Source organism: Falco biarmicus, chromosome 6 (genome assembly GCF_023638135.1).
Source record: "Falco biarmicus isolate bFalBia1 chromosome 6, bFalBia1.pri, whole genome shotgun sequence".
Taxonomy (NCBI): Eukaryota; Metazoa; Chordata; class Aves; order Falconiformes; family Falconidae; genus Falco; species Falco biarmicus.
Genome location: NC_079293.1, coordinates 85,222,136 through 85,243,147, shown reverse-complemented (window position 1 = coordinate 85,243,147; position 21,012 = coordinate 85,222,136). Strand labels below are relative to the sequence as shown.

Genomic DNA, 21,012 nt, shown 5'->3' with positions numbered 1-21,012 from the left:
CAGCCTAGCACAAAGCTACATTTTCAGAAACAAATCCAGCCTTGCAATCCTAGCAGGCAAAGTGAGCTGCCTTGCCATTTGGTATGTCCCTTAGAGGAGCATAATTGCCATAAGAGGGACAAAATCTGGAACTCTTGCATGTTGTGGAAGGGCCTTTAAGGAATGGCACAGAAGAAAGGGACAAAGAAGATAATCTGTCAAAAAGTCTTTGCAACAAAGGAAAATCAAAATGCCATCTTTTCTTGGTAATATGTAATAGGGCAATATGTGAATACTTAATAAGGTGCCAGATGGTTTGAATTGGCTATTAAATTTTGATCGAGCCTTTTGTACTGAAAGTATAAATCAAGCTGATGACTACACCATATCTGATAGTGTTTCTTTATATATTTAAACTAATCTCAAAATGAGATCAAGAGGTCTGTCTAGCAGAAAGCCTTGTCAAACAGAAGTGTTTGAGCTATGAGGTTGCTACTTGGCTGTACATTCTGAACATGGCAAACGAATGTGGTAGATTTTAGCCTCAGTTTCACGTCCTTGGCAAAATATGAATTTGAGCTTAGTGAAGTGAATGAGCTTTTGCTTAGGCACGTATCTAATTATGCCTTTAGGTCCGTAGGGAACTGGGGTTTTCATAGACAGTATGAACTGTAGAAAAGGCAAAGGTGTTAAACAATAAAGTGCATATTGTCCCTGGAAAAGGTTGTTTTGAACAAGTGACTGTTACGTGATTATAGTCTGCATGTTAATGCCCCTTGAAAGAGAAAGCCTACAGTTTTATGATTTGAAAGAAGTTTATCGTCTTTTTATTCAAAGTAGATTTTTGGCTTTTGCAATACAAAACCAATTGTATTCTTGAAGATAGAGTTAAGCCTTGCTCCTTTTAGGGACAGTGGCGACATTGCTATTATACATGGTGGCTTGTTCAAAGCCAGTAGTAAATTCAGTACAGAAGAAAGGTGGGGGATAGCAAAGGCAGGAGCAGATGGGAAGTTTGCCATCAGTATAGCGATGGGGAACATGAGAAATGATGTAGATCATGACTCATACCATGACTTAAATCTGCCTTGGGAGTGTGGCAGTGAGCTTGGTGGCTCTTTAGTGCATAAGGATAGCATTTTAGAGCAACCCTCTCCCCAGTAACTCCTCAGTAAACAGCAACAAGCGTGGCTCCTTTGGTCAGCTTGCTGTAAAGCATCTGTTGGTTTTAGTGATACAACATCTCGGTGTGTTCACAGACATTTATGTCGATAATACATGCATACGTACATCTTTAGCTCAAAGCTGCTACAAAGGTTTGTCCTTTGCTACCTTTTGGGAATGCATATTCTGACCATCTCTCTATACATTTGGAGAGTTAGGGTTGAGTGGGGTTTGTGCATCTTCCCCATTTCTCTCCACTACAGGAAAAGGTAACTAACCCCAGATGGTTAAGCTCTCTCTGGCTGTGAAACTTTATAGGATGTACTCTGGACAGCACTGATGACCTACAAAAATTAGGGTAGGTGATCTGTAGCTAACCCATGGATCTCTATTAAATACTACTGTTTGCTTTGATTGCAATTGTGATATTTTGATAAATAGTTGTGGTTTTCTACTACAGCTCTTGAGGTCTGGCAGTGTTTTCAGTGACCCAGAAAGTCTGGGAATTACTGTTCTGTGCTTTTGATATACAATGGCATTTGCCCAGAAATAAACTTTAGGGGACAGATATATGTGTATATGTGCATATCTTACAAATGCCAGCAAAGATAACTATTAATTTGCTTGGCTACCGTTAATTCATTCAATGCATGTCAATCAACAAATTTAACCTTTTTTTAGTTTGTGGAGCAATACTTTCTGTAATTATTTTCATGGAAGTCTCTGAAGAGATTAATACAGGAATAAATACCTGCAATTTAAAAAATAACATGTACGTAGATGTGAGTGTGGAGCATCAATCAGCTGATGGTATGAGCACATGCACAGCCTTTTGTACAGCCTCTGCAGTAAGTCTCTTTTGTCTTGGTCTGATAATGCATATTATCTCAGAAAGAATCAAAATAGTTTGTTTTGAATGGGCTCTGGAAGAAGCGCATACATAGTATATTTATACCACTGGATGTTTTATTGATTTTCTTTATAAATGGCTAGGAAATTAAGAAAAGCAAGCCTGTTGCCATCAGGCTTTCTTTTCCTATACAGAGGGAATCATCTCAACAAGTAGGTACAGGGACACATGGTGATGCAGTGCAATCTGGAAATGTTATCAGCTTGTATTATCTGAGTTTGCTGTTTGTGAGTCATAGAGTATCCAGGCGCATTGCTTAAAATTATAGTTGTTAAAATGTCACACATTTAGAAAGCAAATGTGTACCTACTTTTACGTGAATTTCATTTATTATTTCCCCAGAATACACAATAAACACTGTAGTGGTTTTTATTTGTGTGAAATACATTTCAGCCTTAAGCAGTGCATACAAAAATTATTTAGACTAAGCTTGTTTTCGTAAGTGCAGTGTGCATGTGTGTTACAGCCATTGCTTTCAGGAGAAAAGTTAAAATGCAAGTCAACATAATCCGACAGTGTAAGATCTAGATAGCTCAAATTCCAAAATGCTAGCAATTATTTAGCATTTTGCTGTTTTCTCAGAAATAAACAAACTTCCATATTTTGAGACCCCTGGCATCTTATTGTATGAAAATTTTGGACAATGTGGCAGATGAAATGTGAATGTCTGTGTGAATTTTATAGAACTTAACAAAATGGCTACTTTTTGGAGACAGCTTTTAATAAATTATTTTTTATTAATACTAATTACTAAAATTGTATTTTAATATAATTTTATTATATTAATAAATACAGATTGGGCATGAGACTTTCATCTTGAGACTGCGATTTCGCAGTTCAATCTCTTTACCATTTTGCTGTGTTAGGGCCTTGATTTTTAACTGAAAGCTTAAGCTGCTCTTTATTTTGCAATTTAGAAAGGGCTTGTAAGGTATTGTGAGCACAAACCTGTGCCCAAAACAATTTTCCTCAGTTGATAGTCTGCCATAATAGGCTTTTATTTCAAATAACTTAATTTCTTTTCCTCCGAAGAGAGTGTTCGCAATGAAGTTTGTCAGAAATGAGAAGGGAGAGGGGGAGAAAAAAAGATGCTCCAGGAAAGTATTGGGCTTCACCGTAGGATGAAAGGTGGCAACGCTTAGTGACACTCTTTGGCATGCAGTTACTCTTTCCTGGAACTTTCTCTGATGCATCATCACCTCCATTGGTGAGGTGCAATACACCTCCTCTCCTTTCAGGAACGTTGAAGCATCAGTGAGGGGTGTGTGCCTCCACCGTGTCAGATTGCTGTCTGGCTTCTTCTGTTCAAGGTTCGTCCTCACCTCTGTGAAGTTTTCTACTTTATCGAGAACTTGTGCTACAGAACTGAGAATAAGAAGCCAGAACTTCACAGTAGCTTCATGCCGTGTTTTATTTTACAGAATGAATACAATTCCAGGCTGGCAATGATAAAAATATCTATGGTGGTTACCTGATTTAAAACAATAAAACTAGACACAAACTCAGGTAGGCTAGAACACTTGATGGTTTTAATGACAACCGACATTAACTCTATGGATTATTTTTTTATTTTTAACCGTAACAATCATATATTTGATATCATATTTAATCTTTAAGATTGTTTTCCTATTAAGCTGAGACCTGTGTGGTCAGGGCTGTTTGTGTAAATATTTATATTCATGTGTGTGCATCTTTTTGTTATCTCGGTGGCTTCTAAATCCATTGGTTGACTTAACGGATATGTAATAGAAAGGTGAAGGTTTCAAGAGATTTTCAAGTCATGTGTCATGAAAATTGATGATGAGTTGAGGGAAAGAGCAGATTCTCTGCCGCCTAGTAAGGTCAAACTTTTACATAACTGGGGCTCTGTTTTATCAGGATTTTCAATTACTTAGATGCAAAAACCAGTCAAAGACAAAAGAGAAAATATAGGAAGTTAAGCTAACTTTTTTTAATGTATGTTCAGTCAGTTATGATATTGATAGATTATCCTTATGTGTAATGTTTTTCTTATATATTTTCTTAATTTATTTCTTATATAGACAGAGTAAGAAAATAAAAATAAATATTTTGCTTAGATAATATACTATAATATAGTAGTATTAGTAGACTAAGGAAAGAGTAGGACAAAGCATTTTCCACAAAGGTAATAAATGAGAAAAAGAAGGCAGAGAAACAAAACCTGACAAAAGGCTGTAAAATGGGACGCTAATATCCCAACATACCAGAAGGATTCTGACGTTATTAACATGGAGATAAGGCAGCACAGGAAGGGGTGATGGAGGGAGCATTCCTGCTGGTGGAAGAGGTATCCAGTAATTCCAGTGAAAGGTAAAAAGTTAATCAGAGTAGAGTGGTTCTGCACTCTGCTGCTGTAGGAAGGTTGCAGCACTCCCTAGAAAATCAATTTCTTTGGTCCTACCAAAACTACATCCTGCTGATGCTGATTTTTTTTGTCCTCCCCTCAAGATACCTGTTATCTCCTTCTGGTTTCAAAACCTGTTGTCCTTTCTGTGGACTATTTTCTGCACTGTATGACGAGAGAAACACATAAGATGGCAGAATAGAGTGGAGGCTTGTTAGTGGGAGTGACACCATGATGATGACGGATTATTTTGCTGTTTGGTGGAGCAGGGAAGGAGCAAAGGCTAAATAAAGTTGGAAAGTGGAAGAAGAGGACATCCAGGAACAATTTACTTTGGCCAGTTTGCTTGATTCTCTTCTCTATCGCCTCCATGCATAATGATGTGTGTCAGCTCAACTAGGGGTAGGAAAAATACTCCTACAGCCATGAGGTATACTGAGGCCACTGGAACAGATCTCATACATAAAGAGATTTTGTAAAGGGAAGTAGAAGATGGGAGGTCTTAAGGGCCTGTTGCTGTTTGTTTCATGACTTTTTTTTTCTCTTGGTGCTCTTTGTTTCTTTGCCCGTTGTATATGCATGTGTACTTCTGAACTTATTCTCATCGTAAATATTCAAATCTTTTTTCTTCTGCTGTGATTCAGAGGAAGTCTTTCTGACCAAATATTTTTGAGTATTTGAATAATAAGATTTATTGTTAACAATTATTGTAAATAACTAGCCGCAGACATTCTGGTCATTGAAAACTTTGAAGAATTCATTCTTTCCTTACCTAAATCATTCCTAAATCATTGAAGCACATTGCGAAGTGCTTTAATCAAAAACCAAAATAAAACACAAACTAAACAAAAAAAAAAATCACAACCCAAACCAAAATACACACACACACACACACACACCCCCCCCCCCCAACAAAAAAACAACCACCCAACCAATAACAAAACAAAAAGCAAACACCCAAAACCCTAAACAAAACAACAACGACAACAACAACAAAACCCCAAACCGGAAGAACTGGAACATTCCTCTTGGTCAGAGAAAACTGAGCAAAGCAGAGCCCCTGGGGCCCCCTCCAGGGAGAGGCAGCTGCCTTTGTAGAATGCATATGGAAGTGGATACTTCCAGTTGGCTTTCTCCTGTTGGAGCTTTGCATGCAGGGTCCTGGATGGTGCTGCACCTGGATGGTGTACATCCCCCCCTTCAGTCCTCTGTTTGCCATAAAAAGTGTCATTAAGAATCATAGAAAAGTGTCGGATGCCAAGGAGGGACATTTTTGTGTCTTGTTCCTTTTCTGCAGAAATTCAGGGGTCTTGACATAGAGAACTTCTTGAAAGCATTGGGTAGGCAAGGAATGACCTGGACCAAATATCTTTGGTTCCTATTTCCAAAAATGATAGTAGGGATCGGTTTTCTGTATATAATTTTACATTCCCAGAAGCCACAGGCAGTACAGCTGTCCCATCTTTAGTCATGTTACATATTTTCCAGCCAGTAAAGGAATTATCCATCAAGTAGAATTACTTAAGATATAAAAGTTACAAATGCTTTCATTTAATTCAAATACAGAATTCTATAGCATAAAAAACCATGGTAACTAAATTACCGCTCAAGTCTGTCATAAGAAAGAAAGCATGGATCAGATACACATAATCACTGTAATTATCTAGTTTACCTTTGTATCTCTGATTAGGTATGGATCATAAGCTTCTCTTTATTTTCCTTTATCTGTCTTTACAGTAGAATGTAATTCCTACTGTGAATGTCACATTGGTTGTGTTCTCTGTGACAATGGAATTAACTTGCTTGGCCGAATGGCAAATCCATTAGTTCAACATGTACTCCTGGTGTAGTTAGATATTCCAAATGAGCTAAAAATAGATGCTTCCCATATGAGATAATTACATTTCATGAACTTGTGTCAATAGTGTTAATAAAACTTTTTTCTTAAGCGTGTCTCATCAGGATAAGTAAAAGCAAACCCTTGAAAAAATTTTGAAAACTTCCTAATTTGCTTTTTACTCTTTATGGAAAGGAAATTGACAATTTATGGTTCATCTAATACACTAAGTTAGTACTTCCAGGTTCAGTTGCACCACCTGCCTTTCATTGTGGAATGAATGCTTTATTGGGAATGAAAGTGATATTGCTGTAATTAATGGCTTGTGCACTCTTAGCCTGTCCCAATCATGGGATTAAACGCTTAAACCTCTGTGGAAAAAACGTAAGGTAATGTATTTTGCCTTGTTAATTTGGCTAAGAAAAAAACATGGTCCAGGTAATGGTGAGCTTGTTATGCTGCAGAACTGCACTTGAGATTTCTATCTAGCAGCCTCCCTGATGGTATTTATGTGGCAGTAGCCACATAGCCACAATTTTTTACATTTCATCCTTTCTTTTTTTTTTTTTTTTTTTTTTTTTTGGTCATCTCTTTTTGAAAGTATCTTAGAAAAACAATGAAAGCCTGTGTGCAAGAAGCTTGAGCTATCTGTACATATGATCATTTCATGTGCCAAAAATGACATATGGAAACACTGGGAAAAAAATTTATCGTGACTTTTAGATTTCATTTAGTTAATCTTAAAGCCTTATTATCAGCATTGTTAGATAAAATACTTTCTTAAAAGAAATGTGACTTTTGCAGTTGATGCTGTGCTGTCAGCAAGTTTTAGGTTACTTAACTATGTCACTAGTATTTTTTTTCCACAGTTGCTGAAGTACTAAAATAAATTATAGCTACTTTTAAACATCACAGAGGTATTCCTGTTTGTAGATTAGAGATCACAAGTATGAAATCAGTATATTTATCTGTATACAGTCTGGTCTGCCTTCAGAAATAAACATATATAACTGAATCTAACATACTACTAATTTTTCTTTGTGATTTAGAAAGAGGTTTGTGTTAGCTGTTAATGGGCATTATTATCTATATGGGGTGTTTAAATATACATATTTAAGAATATATGCACACACAAAAATAAATTGTGCATTTAGTAACTGTCTCGGAACTAAAATCTACGTTCCAAACACCCACTGATATCAGGGGACATGGCACCGATATGGGTAAGACCTGCAAAGACGTTTAGGTGCTTTTTGGATGCCAAAGTGATATGGAATGATTGTTCACGGACATACTTGCGCTGATACTGTTAGGCTTACTGTATTTTCTCTTAAAAGGTCCTTCGCACATAAAAGTTTGTTTATTGTGTGCACACAGAATAGCTGCCCAACGTTTTGCTGATCCCCTCTGCCAGGCAGCCTCAAATCCTTGGATGCTGCAATGCTACATACCAGCTAGCCACAGCACACCCATCCTGCTCTGTCCCCCAATGCTTCTTGTCCTGGGTTCAAACTGTTAAAAGTGTTTTGTATGGCTGGATGTTACCATCTCAGCAGATTGGCCTTAGGCTGGAACATGCCTGAATAGCGTGACAGGCTTGATGCTGAAATTTAGAATCTTTACAGCTGTTATATTTTGCTCCTTTAGGAGCTTTACCTGAAGAGGTAGATCTGTCCTATAGTTGCTGTAGTCCTGCCTAGTTTGGGGCAGAATTGGGCTGCCAGAGCAACCTGTATTAGACTGACCCGGTGGAGTGGGATGGACTCACTCTGGAGTCACTGTAGCCAAATGGACACTACAGTACTCCAGCTGGTGCTCAAAGGTGACCAAATGGAAATAAAACCTGAAATATGTGAAATAAATGCTTGACTTCAAGTCCTTCAAATGTGGGCTGTCCTTCCTTTCTTGCCGAGATGTTTAAAATGAGTCTGAAATGTCTAAGGGAAAAGTTTTGAGTATGTTTCACCAGCAACTAAGAAGAAAAGTTTAATTTCCCGCTATATAATTAGAAATGTTCCATTTCACTTTAGTAGAAACATTATTAATCTTTAGATTAAAAGTTGAAAGTGTGCAATGAACACTTAATTCCAGAGAGATTTAAGAAATTCATGGGTCAGTGTCAGTAGAAAAATGGAATGATGGTGAATGCAAAGTGTGGAAACGGTAGTAGTAATGTAGAATTTTTTTTTTTTTTTTCCCCCCTGTTGATTATGAAATTGAGAATTGCTGGCTAGAGGCAGACACAATGTGGCAAGTTACTGCAGTTTCTTTTTCAGTGTCCACAGAAGTTTCTGATTTGTAGAGATTCTGGTATTTCAGTCCAGTTTTCCATTAAGAATTCAGATTACATCAAATTTACATTTACAAATTTACACTTACAAATTGTGGAGAGAAGTAGAGCTACCACTTGGAGCTTTTTAACTGCTTGCCCTGCTATGCTCTAGACTCCAGAGTGACACATAAAGGGTGTAAAATTGCAAAGCGCGTTTTTTGCTAGCCATCAGGCAACCACAGCACCTGCTGATACCTGGACTTGTAGACTGTGTGCCAGTCTTTGTATCATCTGCTAGATCCCCCCAGCCAGCTGGCAGCCGATGATTATAACTGATCCTAAATGGACTGTTCTGGAATATACCAAGTAGCTTGCGTCTTGATGTGTTTATTAATTTCATTCTTTCTCAGAATGCTGTCTTACAGGATCCAGTTCTTGATGGGAAATAGTGGAATTTTAAACATTCATCTGCTCAGTGATTATTTGCTGTGTTTCATCTGATGTCTGAAGGGAGCTGAGTTCGGTTTTTAATTACATTTGTGAACTAAAGTTGTATATAGAAGGTCTCTTATCTGTACATACAAGGTCTAATATATAAATTTAAGCACTGCGTATGTACATGTGTAAGTAACACTATTTTTAGCTGCAGTGTTCTAGTTTGTAGACTCAAGTGCTAATCTGAATTTCTTACCTTTTTTCTTTTACCTTTTTAGTATCTTTTCAATGTTTTATTTATTCCCAGTCCTCTCAGTTTTTCTTTCTACCTGTTGCTTCTTTTATAATTTTTTTTCCTTTGTTCTTTCTTACCTTTCTGCTTCTTTTTTTTTTTTTTCTTTTTTTCCCCCCAACTCTTCCTTTCTAATGATGGACTTCTGGTTTTGGGTTTCCCCCCACCCTGTATTGGACATAATCCTTGCCCCCAGCCCGTTCCTATTTTATTTATTTGTTTTCTTCTCTCCATACTTCCTTACAGTGTACTTTTAAGACTTTTCTTTCTTGGGTCGTTCCAAAATGTTAATCCAATACTGTTGCTATCAGTTCTGGTATTTGGGTTTGGCTTTTTGGTTTGGTTTTTCTAATAGTAATTTGTCTTTTTATTATACAGTTGAGTGCTGATCCAAAAAGAAATCGACTATACCTTTCTGTAGCCCAGCAATTCTTATTTGCAAAATTCCTGGTGCAGTAATAGGCCTAGTGCTAGTGGTGGCAAGAGTCCTTACTAAGAGGGTCCAGATTTAAAGATGTTTAAAGAGATATCAGGATATAGAAACCCTATTTACAGTCGGTTTTACTAATGGGGTATTAATAGTATTAATTGGTTGTTCAGGCCAGGTTCAGATTTTTCAATTTCAATACTCTTATTTCCCCCACCCCCTTCCTTGCAGGAGACACTGGATTTGAGTAGATTGTTGTTTTTAGGGTAGACAACGACCTTTTTTTGGCATTGCTGAAGTATAATACTGTCTTACATTATGCTGTAGACTGAGTTGATACATCGAGTTGAGAAATCAGGGCCCAGTTTCAGGAAAATGGCACCTGAATGCTTAAATGTATTCAGGCTGGTCAGTCCTTCTCTTGTGCCAATTCTGGTCAACAAAATGCATTCGAGGTTAGCTGGTCATGCGCAGCAAACCCTTTTTTCTTATACAGCTCATATTCTGAATGTTAATAGCTTTCTGTAATATAGCACTTTGTATGGACGAGGTTCAGATAAGCAACGCCTAAAGCCTTGGATTTCTTCCAAAGTAGTTTATTGGTTTTCTATTTATAGTAACGTGTCTGGCCATGTGTTCTCTGCCTGACCTGTTGGATCAGCCGCTTGTTCAGTGAGCAGGGAAACCAAGGCAGCTGCCTCGCTGCAGGTCCGTGTACCCCACCGCGGCAGGGGGTCCCCCTATCCCTGTCTCCCTGAGGCTGCGGGGTGCTGAGCGCCGTGTGTGCTGGAAGGCCAAACTTTGGACCATCTTTCCCTTGGTAGAGGCACTAATTTGGGTCTTTCTCAGCCAAGTCTAGCTACATACTGGATTTTGTAAAATGTCTGAGATAATTACATTTCTATGCGTCTTTCTTTCAAATATAGATTCAAAAGAAACTGGGTAGACAGAGACTGCTGGGCACAGTGTGACTTCATTTGCCTTGTTTGCTTGGAAAACACTGACATTAAAGAATGTTGTTTGGAGAATTGACTCTTGATTCTCTTCTTTCTGCGGCTAACTATAGGACTAAATATTTATTGTTGATTTGTCTCTAAACTGTCTCTATGCAGTCTTGAAAGGTGAAAAAAATATGCCAACTTGAAGTAGAGGGTAAGGATTATTTTTGCTTTGTATGCAGTACAAACATCGTACCAGGATGCAGAGATATAAGTCAACACAGCAATGTGACATAATTGATTCACGTTGAGGTTGTATTAATCTATAACTTGTGGGTCCTTCTGTGGAAAAAGGAAACTGTTTAAGAGTACAGAAATATATAGTCTACAGCTCAGACTCATGGCATGTCTAGTCCTGTACTCTGTCTAACGGTGGCAACAGCATGTCCCCCATCATCTCTGAGAGCACATCCCTGCCGATTTCTTTAGCATCTGCTCTGGACAGGTTTTTGAAGGCTTTGTCTAATCTGTTTTCAAACCTGCTGCTGCTGTTTGCTTTCACAGTCTCCCGTGGCAACAAATTCCAGATGCTAAGTATCCACTTCATAAGAAAGTACTTCATCTTTTGGAAACTAAACTCCTTCAAGTTTCAGTAATCATCCCCTATTCCTGCTGTTGGTGACACTTGGTCAATAATAATTCTGTCTTCACTATACCTGATACTTTTGTGATGATTTTGTACCCCTTGGTCATATTTCTTCTCCTTTCCAAACTATGAAGTCCTACCTTTTTTGCTTTATCTTCCTAAAGCATCTGCTCCAGCCTCTTACTCATTTTGATTATCCCTTTTCCTAATGGTTTCTCAGTTCCTGTACCTGTGCAACTGATTGCTCCTACCTGCTAGTAGCTCTTTTCCTTAATTTAATTTTAACCTATTTTTCTCAACGTACCCCCTAAATTGTCAAGAACATTTTGAAATTTTAATCTAGTCTTCCAGCATGCTTTCAATTTGTGCTGCTTTGGTTTTGATTGAAAACTTAATAAGCACGTTTAATTTCTAGTCCATAATTTAGACTGTTAATGAAGATGTGAGCAAAAACAGATACACAGCAGAATCCTCTGAATCTTTTCTAAAATGTCCTCCCCTTTTTTTTAGTGAGCATGATATTCTAACTAGCTTTATACTTCTCTGATAATTATCTGGACATAGTTGCTGTTGTGTGTAAGAAAGTTTTTATTAAAGATCAAAGTATATGTTCTTTTCAGCTTCTCCAGCATGATAACAAGCCTTGTGACTGGGAAAGATGGAGATCAAAATTGTTTGATGTGACTTCTTAATAAAATTTCTTATCTTCTAGGTGTTTATGTATAATAGCTTCATTACTGACTTGTTCAAGTATTTTCTAGAGATTGAGTTTAAAATAACTATTTTATTATTTCCCAGCTTCTATTGCCTGCCCACCTTTTTTTGTTGAATATGGATAATATTTTTGCTTTTTCCAGCCTTCTGATCCTTCGCTCATGCTAGTGAATTTTCAGAGGCAAGTGCTAAAAGTTCTCCGTTAGCCTCAGCCAGTATCTCATCCAAAGATGAAACTCACTAGGCCCAGAAAATTTGAAAATGTTTAACTTATCTTAGCACTCTTGGATCAGTTCCTTCCTGGTTTTGTTTAATAGGAACTTAAGTTTTGATTGATATTAATCCTACTAGTTGGGAGATTTAAGGCTGCAATGAGGATTATTGCCGTATATGGATTCCAGATTAATGAAAAACACTTTATAGTAATGTTTTTCTCTAATAAACACACACAATTATTTTAAGAGCTGATGTTAAGCCAGGAATGATTTAGCTAGTTCTTGAAGTCCATTTCCTTGCTATCTTTTGTGAATGTGCTGTAGCATGCCATAAACCCCCACTTGTAAGCAGAATTTTAAGGGCTGTTGAACAGGTCACTAGTGTTGAAGACGAGCGCTTTTGTTCTCGCACTGGTGTTCAGACATGTTGCAGGATGATATGACAGCAGGTGTGAAAACCTGCCTCTCTGAGCCTCTGTGCTTCTGACAAGCAGATATGAACTCTGTATTAGTATGCAGTATAAATTTTACCTCCTTTATTCTTTAAATAGGTATAAAAATGAAGCACTAGTTCAAAGCCATGACATGTTTTGTTGTGACGTGCTCAGTTTTCCCAGTAGATGCAGCATTACAATTCTGTGGCTCCTGCTTGGGGAGAGAAGGACATTTTTGTACTGTATTGAGGGAAAAGTAAACTCCTGATTAAATGTAGTGTGTTACAGAGATAGCTATTGTGTGTGAGGAAAATGCAAGCTTTATGGGCCATTGAAGTGCTCTCAACAGCTTTTGAGCAACAGGAGTGCAGTAGAGATGGAGGCCTTTTTCTTTCTTGCTCTCATTTTCAATTCTGCTTGGGTGTCACAGGTTCTGGTGCAACCTTATTTGACGTAGACTATCCTTTTTCTTAATAATACCCAAACAGAGAGGGCCCTTCTCAAATTCAAATCTAGTCTGACTAGTAGTGTACTGCATACCCATTGTGCAGCTTTTGCTCTTTTTCTCACTCTACCTAGAAGTGTAACAGCATGGCAAACACCATGCTTTGTTTTAGTAACTGCAATGTTTTGGTGCATTTATTTTAATGTAGGTGTCATTTAAGCTAGATGAGGCAGGTGAAAGAAATGCATTTTGCTCATAAAATGGAAAATATCAGCATTTTTTTATAGTCCTCGTTCCTGCAAGAGTTTCTTTCCCAATCTTCCGTAAGCTCTGAAGAAATCTTTCATGCAACGGGATGTCTGGGCTTACAGTAGAGATCTCTCCACACTGTTAAGAGTGAAATCTCAGCTATGGTTGTCCTCTCACAGGTCCAGTCAAGCTAGTAGATGCTCTGGAACCAGGCCTCTCAGCATCTCTAGAAGTTTTCAAATATGTAAGAGACTGCAGCAGGAAAGAATGAAATGCTCTGTTCTCCATTTTCAGCATGTATGGAAGGGAAAAAAAATACATTGCGGCATAAGAAATTTAAGTTAGGTACCAGTAAGGTACTGACACATGGGATGGGTTGCCTGAAGAAACTCTAGGACCTCTCTCAACTGGAAATTTTTAGGGACAGGTTAGACAAATATCTGTTAGAAGTAGTATTTGTATAAATTAACCATGTTATATGGTCAGATGGACTACATAAGCTTTAGAGACCCCTCCCGACCCTGTGTTCCATAATTAAGTCTTGAAGACTGAAAGCTTAAACACAGAGTTATTAGGCTTTTACTGAAGGAAGCAGGAGGATTGGTCTGAGCTCTGAGGGATCCCATTTGCCAAGGAGATACACAACAACATAGCGTCAGGCAAACTGCCAGCCCAACCCACCGATGCAAGAGTCTGAAGAGCAAATCTAACAGATTGCTTCTAGTCTGTCTGTGGCATGACCTCTTCTATTCTGAATTCCTTCAAGAAGCCTGCTATTACAGAGGCCCACACGGATGGTGTAATAGAACAGTGATATGGTCTGTTCTAATCTATTTTAATTCAAAAAAGCCTATTAAAAATTTAGCTGCAGTATGGCATTAGTGCATGAAAATTAAGAATTTTACCATTTTCAAAAGAAAGACTTGTTTGGTGCCACTAGCTATTTTTTATTCTTTGTTTTCTAATATAAACACCAATTTGAATTGAAGCAAAAGTCAAATATTAATTTCTAATGTAACAGATTTAAAAGCAATCAAAAATCCCAATTCAGCAGGAACAATTTCAAGATGAACTGTAAAACAATCCAAAATCCTCCTTACTTACTGTGTGGATTTTTTTATAATAACCTTTACCTGATCCGTCAGACCTCTGACTACAAATGCAGGGTTAGGAGAATCACAGACATAGAATTTTTGTTTTCTTTTATTTAATATTTGTGCTACCCTCAATTCAGACTAAAAACATTATTGTCACAGTTTGATAAGATGGTTCTTTTTTTGTGTGTGGATTTAAAAGGTCCTCTACACCATTTGTAAGCATATTGTTAAGCTGGTACGTAAGAAAAAGTGAAATAATTAACCCATTGTAATTGTCAGAGACAAGTGCATAATATAAAGGATCCGTGTAAATAAGAGCAGTACATTAATCTGTGCAGTTCAGTCTTTACTGTTCAGGACAGCAGTGGTCTTACTAGTGATGCTAATTTGTGTTGCTCGTAGTGAGAAGCAGTCAAACTGCAGAGCTTGACGAGCTGTACGCATGCACAACTGAAACAGCAAGGATTGAAACTGCATGCAAAGTTCAGCTACATCACAGAAGTCAAGGAACCTTGAATTTAGTCCTAAAATTTATGTGGCATGGGAATTAACACTCAGAATTGTTTTGGTCTCCTCTTTCAGCGTTCCTTGAACATAACCACCTAGAAATTGCTGCCATAAAATTTCCTGGTATTGAATGAGTGTAAGGCATCTGTTGCACCCAACTTTTTTGTATTCTTCTTTTCCCTGTCCTTGTGGTATCATATAATTTTTGATACACTGTAGATTTCATATGGGTTTTGGCCTTGTAAGTTTTGGGCCAGTTTCTGTGTCATAGAGGTGCTGTGGACTCCTTTAGATGAAACCTCTCTTGACGGCTACTGTGGTCCATGCTGGTCCAGTGACCCTGCAAGTCCCTGTGGTTGCTCTGCTCCTGGCGTGGCAATGCAGCAAGATGGGAGTTAGTCCCTGGAGCAATGGCATGAAGTCATGTATACCGTGTGGTAGCTAGGATGCCTGTTACAAATTTGCCCAAAATATCATCTCGGGGCTGTTCCCAGTGGGTGGAGTGGCTGCGGTTACCCAGTTTGTGAGGCAAAAATGCTGGTGGTGTGAGCCATGCTGGGCCACACCTGCTGCTCTTGGGGCCTCCAGCACGAGCCCCTGTGCCGCTGGGCTCGCTGTACCGCCGTAGCTGGGCTGCCTTGCTGCCGCGGTGATACGCTCAGTGCCTGGAAGAAGCTGCATCAAACGAGTTCTGCAAATCCAGTTACAGAACTTGAAAAAGCTGCAGGAGGCAATGGTCACCTTAGCAAGAGTGTGAGCCTGATGAAGAAATGGCGTTAGGCAGCGTCCCAGAGCTGAACACCTCTCCGTCTTGGGCACTCCTTAGTTTTTCTTGCCAGTAGTATGAGACAATGGTTTAATCTTTTTCTCTTGAGCCCTACTGTGCACCTGTCTGCAGCCTTAGGTCTGGACACCCAAATGCATTAACTTAAATATATACATGTATAAACATGAATATACTCAGCAGCAGGAAAAAAGCTCCAAATTTTATTTATTTCAGTAGTAGTCTTTGGAAAGATTTGTAAAGGTTAAAGAAGATTTTCTTATGCTGCATTCTTGTGATATTTTACATCATATAAAAGAAAACACAGATTTAAACAGATATTTGAAATATATAAAACTGTCTAATATGCATTATATTTAAAATATGCGTATAATCTAAGCAGCGCATTCAGTGTTACTGTTAGGTAAAGGGATACATTTCTCACTAAATTTCAGAAAAGTTGTGCCTGTTTGTCTGAAGAAGTTGTTGGCTGTGTTTTAGATTTTCAAAAACTGAAATTAAAATGCTTCTGTCTGATTTGTTCTGCAATATACGAGCTTGTTTCTTCTAGGTTATGTAGTAGTTTGAATGTTTTGGAAGCTTATTTAAAACAACAAAAAAAAAAGTCAGGCCTTTTCTTTATGCATATGGGAAGATGTTCTTATTACTTTGGAACTTACTATCTTAAACAAAATGTCAGGAACAATAGAGATACTATGAAGTTGGTTTTCAGCTGCAAGCATGACGTTGCTTCCTTTCCTGTATACTTTTCCTGCATTCCCATATACTTTCCCACTTTCCCATTCCTTTATGAAGCTTTTTTTCTTTATGTGACATTTTAATTACAGGGCAATAATGAAAATTAAGACAATAACTATGGCAACAGAAGTTAGACTTTTATATTTTTATATGTATGTGTAGTTTTGTACATATTTTCTTCAGTAAAAAAATACAGATTATATTAGTTTGAACATTGGATTTCAGAATAAAATGCACTTTACTTTCCTGCAGCTATGTAAATTGCACATCAGGAGATTATCTTTAGGAGGTTTCACATTTATCTAGGGATGTACACAGTTATATCTGATCTAGTACTGCAGGATTTCATATTGTAGAATAAAGTAGTGCTACGCCATGTCTTAATAGTTAATCTGGATGCAGAGGGCATTGCCTATCACACTGAGCAAGTCTCCCATTGTTTCCTTAATCCCGTCTATCATTTGTAAATTTGTTTTCCTTACATTATAAGTACTGTGGGGCAAGGACTCACCAAAGTGTCTCAGTTGCTGTGACATCACAGTAACAATGTCAGTTACTTTGTGTAGCAATAAAAAAAGACTTTGCTCTTCAGTCTCCTCGCAATGGCATGTTTTATTTCAGCCAAACACAACAAAACTCTCAAGACTTTTGAGTGCCATCCTAAGTGTGTACTTTACCTGTGAGGCACAGTCAGAAAATATGTAGTTAATGTGAGAATCATTCTTTTAATGCATAATTCTTTCCTTGTGGTACAGAGAACAGTTTAAATCCTGAATATTGTTTGTGACATGAATTATTTAACAATGCCTGAGAGATTTAAGATACATCTCAAGGCGATACCTGAAGGACAATTTTGAGAGTGTTTTCATCCTGAGGTGTGTTTCATGTTGACAGCTATGGCAGTAAGATCTTCAAAGAATTTTAGATCTTGTGTAAAAGTTTTAGAGTCTCAGGTCATTGACTGGAATGTGCTCATGCCATTAAAACTTTTTCAATCTTAATCTCTTTCAGTCCCAGCAAAGATGCATTGTGATCTTTGCACTGGTATGCTGCTTTGCAATTCTGGTTGCACTGATATTTTCGGCAGTGGATATTATGGGAGAAGATGAGGATGGACTCTCAGAAAAGAACTGTCAAAATAACTGTCGGTAAGAGGTAACAAACAAAACTTCTCTTTTGGGGTGGACAAGAACATATATATGTTATATAATAGCATGTAGTAATTACCGTAATCCTGTGGTGTAATTGGAAAGAATAGGCACCATGGGAAGAAATGGCTTCTTGGTTTGGATTTCTGGTTTTGGAGGTTGGTTTGACAAAGTAAAGCACACTTTTTGAAGTTATTTTTGGTGATATGTTTTGAGCAAGACCCTTGTGTTCGTCCAGTTATTTTCTAAGCCTGGGTCAAAGCCCATTAAATTTCAGTAACTGGGTGCTGACGTGGCTCACATAGTTCCCAATTCTGTCATGTCTGTCTTTCATCAAGAGCTTTTTTTGCTTTCTCCAGGGTTACTTTTAACTTAAGACTGCTGTCCCTTTTATACAGGGGGACCTTTTACATATTCCTGTCTGTTGTGCTCCCCTAATAAACACAGTGGCTTGCTAGGAACCATCAGGAAAATCAGTGATACGGTCAGAAAGACTGGAGTGTTGACTATGTTGGATTAAGACTTGCCTCAGACACCTGCCACGGTTGTGTGTATCTTTTAACTTTAGACTTAGTAGGTGATTAGATTTTTGGGGGCCTTTCCAGACAGTGAATTTCATTTTGCCACTCCTCACTGTCAGGTTCCTCCATGAATCTACTCATCGGTGATGACTAACGCTTTGCCTGCTCGGTGTAGTCCAACGTCCTCTTCTGTCCACCAGTAAAGCTGATTTAGGAAACATTTGTAGACTTCATTCACAACTGTATTCTGCTTTTTTCCAAGGCTTTAACTTGTATGTAGAGCACGCGCTCGGATTCATTTTGTGGAAAAAGCCATCCTTAACAAACTTCTCAGAAATCCATTCTAATCTGACCAGGGAATTGCTGTAGTAGGAAGGGGCCCATGGGCACCCTCCGGTCTGTGACACTGCTCAGAGCAGGGTCACCTACGGCAGGCTGCTCAGGGACGTGCACAGTCAAGCTCCCTGTAGCTCCAGGGATGGACTCCACAGCCTTCCTGGGCAGCCTGGTCCCCTGTTAGTACAGGAGCTACCGAGCTACCAATGGCTGGGTATGTAGTGTGTTGGGCATAACTGGTATTGATTTTTTTAGAAGAAGCTAATGAAAAATTAATGTTTCTTTGAGCCTTTTCTCCTTAGTTCTGCTATTCTTTGTTGATTTGGGGTGAAAACTCTTTGGGGAGCTGCAGTTTTATGCTGTACCTGTCACAGTGAAGTCAGCAGCAATTCACAATCCAGCAAACTGGATTATATTTTTGTAATTGGACTGGATTTGTATAATGTTTTTTATGTGTTGCTTAGAAAAGGAAAAGAAGATTCTTATAATTTGTAGCTTTTTTTGAATAGGACATACCTGCAGCATCAGGTAGCTTTGTACTGAAAGCAGGCAGCCGTCCTTCTGACACTTTTTTCCAGCATTGTTCTTGTAATTTTTTTTTTTGGTTTTGTCATTGTTTTTGTAAAATGGTTTGTCCCTAATCTGTTCACTTTTCTTGCATGCTTACAGTTCTGGGCAGCCTTCTAATTGTCTGAATTTTCTAGAGTTCAGCTAGCTTTCCTTTCCCTATTAGGGTCTTAGGTATTCTTCACTGTGAGTTGTTGCCTTCCAAAATTTTTAAAGATACTTCATGTGTCACCTCTACACCCACTATCTCCATGTGTGAATCTTTGACAGAACTAGGTCAGATGAGGGGAAAGTTTTTCTGCTCATTGGCTTCAATGTGCTGCACATGACTTCAACACACACAACTACTGCATCATGTTTTACTCTTAGTTGTATCAACCAATGGTTTCCATTTTGTTCTGGGTAGCTGCATAGACTTAGCCAAGGAAGAACTTAATCTTCTTCACTTTCTATTCTTTAAATAAAAAAATTCAGAGTGAGAGTGATGTACAGTGCTATGGAAAACCAGGATATTACTTTTTTTCCATGTGTAAGGGATTAATTGCTTTTGTCTCTTTGTAGGGGTTATACCAATCTGCCTTTCCAAACTCACCTTTGCTCATTTTTTTGTTGGTTGGTGTATGTCACTCTTGTCTCTCCTGGACTGTGTTAGAAGAGCCTGGGAGTAAATCCAGCACGTTGACTTTAAACATAAGAGTCAATGCAACTGCTCTGCATTTACAGTGATAAAAGTGATCTCGGACCCCAGCTCTATTTTAAGGTGCCTTTCACAGAGCGATTCAAGTGCGTGATCTAGCTGCTAATGCCTGAACCAGAAGGCACATCGATGCTGTGTGTATAAACTGCCTAAACCATTTCTAATAAACAGGATGCAAGTGCTGGCAGCCGCTACCTGCTAACATTGAATCCTTCTCTACACGATGAAACTGGGCTCCTTTATGTGTTAAATTTATTGCAGACTTAACTGAAGTGCTATAAGATCAATTGCTGCCTGTGGCATATATTTATACTTGGGGTAAGCACTTTTAATAAGTAAGACAAGAATTATTGAATTCTTGTATTTCTGCTGTGTGAGTACTTTCACTGAAATTTAGGAACAGCCGCTTACGTTTGCAGGATGTGCCAAGGCAGAATGGTAATAGATGGTTGTTTATTTTTAGATTAAATGATTGTCAAATGCAAGTTTACATATATGATCCTAGAATTCTTTTCTGTTTTTAATTGATTGCATTTATGAGGAAGCTGGATGGGAAAGGATGCTGTTGATTTGAATGGAACTTGACTGATAGTTTGTTGAAGGCTTTAATCTTTTGAAAATCAATTTTGTTTCTGTCTTTTTATTTTAAAGGAAAATATGTCCGAAATAGAGTTGTAGTCTAGAGTAGTTCTTTGGCTATGAATTTTTGGAGCTTGTGCCAAAAAATAGCATGTGCAAATTTTTAAAGAAAGAGAGAGAAAGAGAAAGAAAAAGGCAGACAGTTTTAGAAGTCTAGAGCTTTTTGTAGCCTGAGAAGAGGAATCATTGAGTTCTGTTGTAAGCAGTATTTTCCAGTAAAGCCTACATTTTTTTTGGTTGTTGTGCTTGTATTGTTGTTCACGAATAAACCTGCAGCCTTTCTGTTCTGCTTATCGTAGTTCACCATGAGGTTCCTCTTCTGTTAATCATTCCTTAAACTCTTAGTACATAAGGAGTACTTACTCCGTATGTTGCCAAAAAGACCTTTCTCTTTACTGATGCATTTATTTCTTTTGGGGGCTTTGTAACAAAACCAAGTCAGGGAATTGGACAAGGAGACTTTTTTGCATGTCTTCACTGATTGCTGAAGGAGTTGTTGCCACCCATCTATAAGGGTGGGTAGGAAGTAGCACTTTTTGAAGAAATGAAAATATGTTTGAAATTATGAATTATGGTTTGTAATCTTTGAGATTCTTGCCAAAAAGCTCATCTTATGGTTTAGAACTGAAATGGATCTTGCCTTACAGGTCATTTGT

At 38.1% G+C, this 21,012-nt stretch overlaps 1 protein-coding gene across 1 annotated transcript in view; it reads left to right on the top strand.

Moving 5' to 3' along the window:
* Positions 1 to 21,012, top strand: part of PLD5 (phospholipase D family member 5) — a 192,955-nt gene that overhangs the window by 64,734 nt on the left and 107,209 nt on the right. The window contains 1 exon segment of the mRNA XM_056344682.1: positions 17,460 to 17,596. Coding sequence (XP_056200657.1) covers positions 17,460 to 17,596 — 137 coding nt within the window.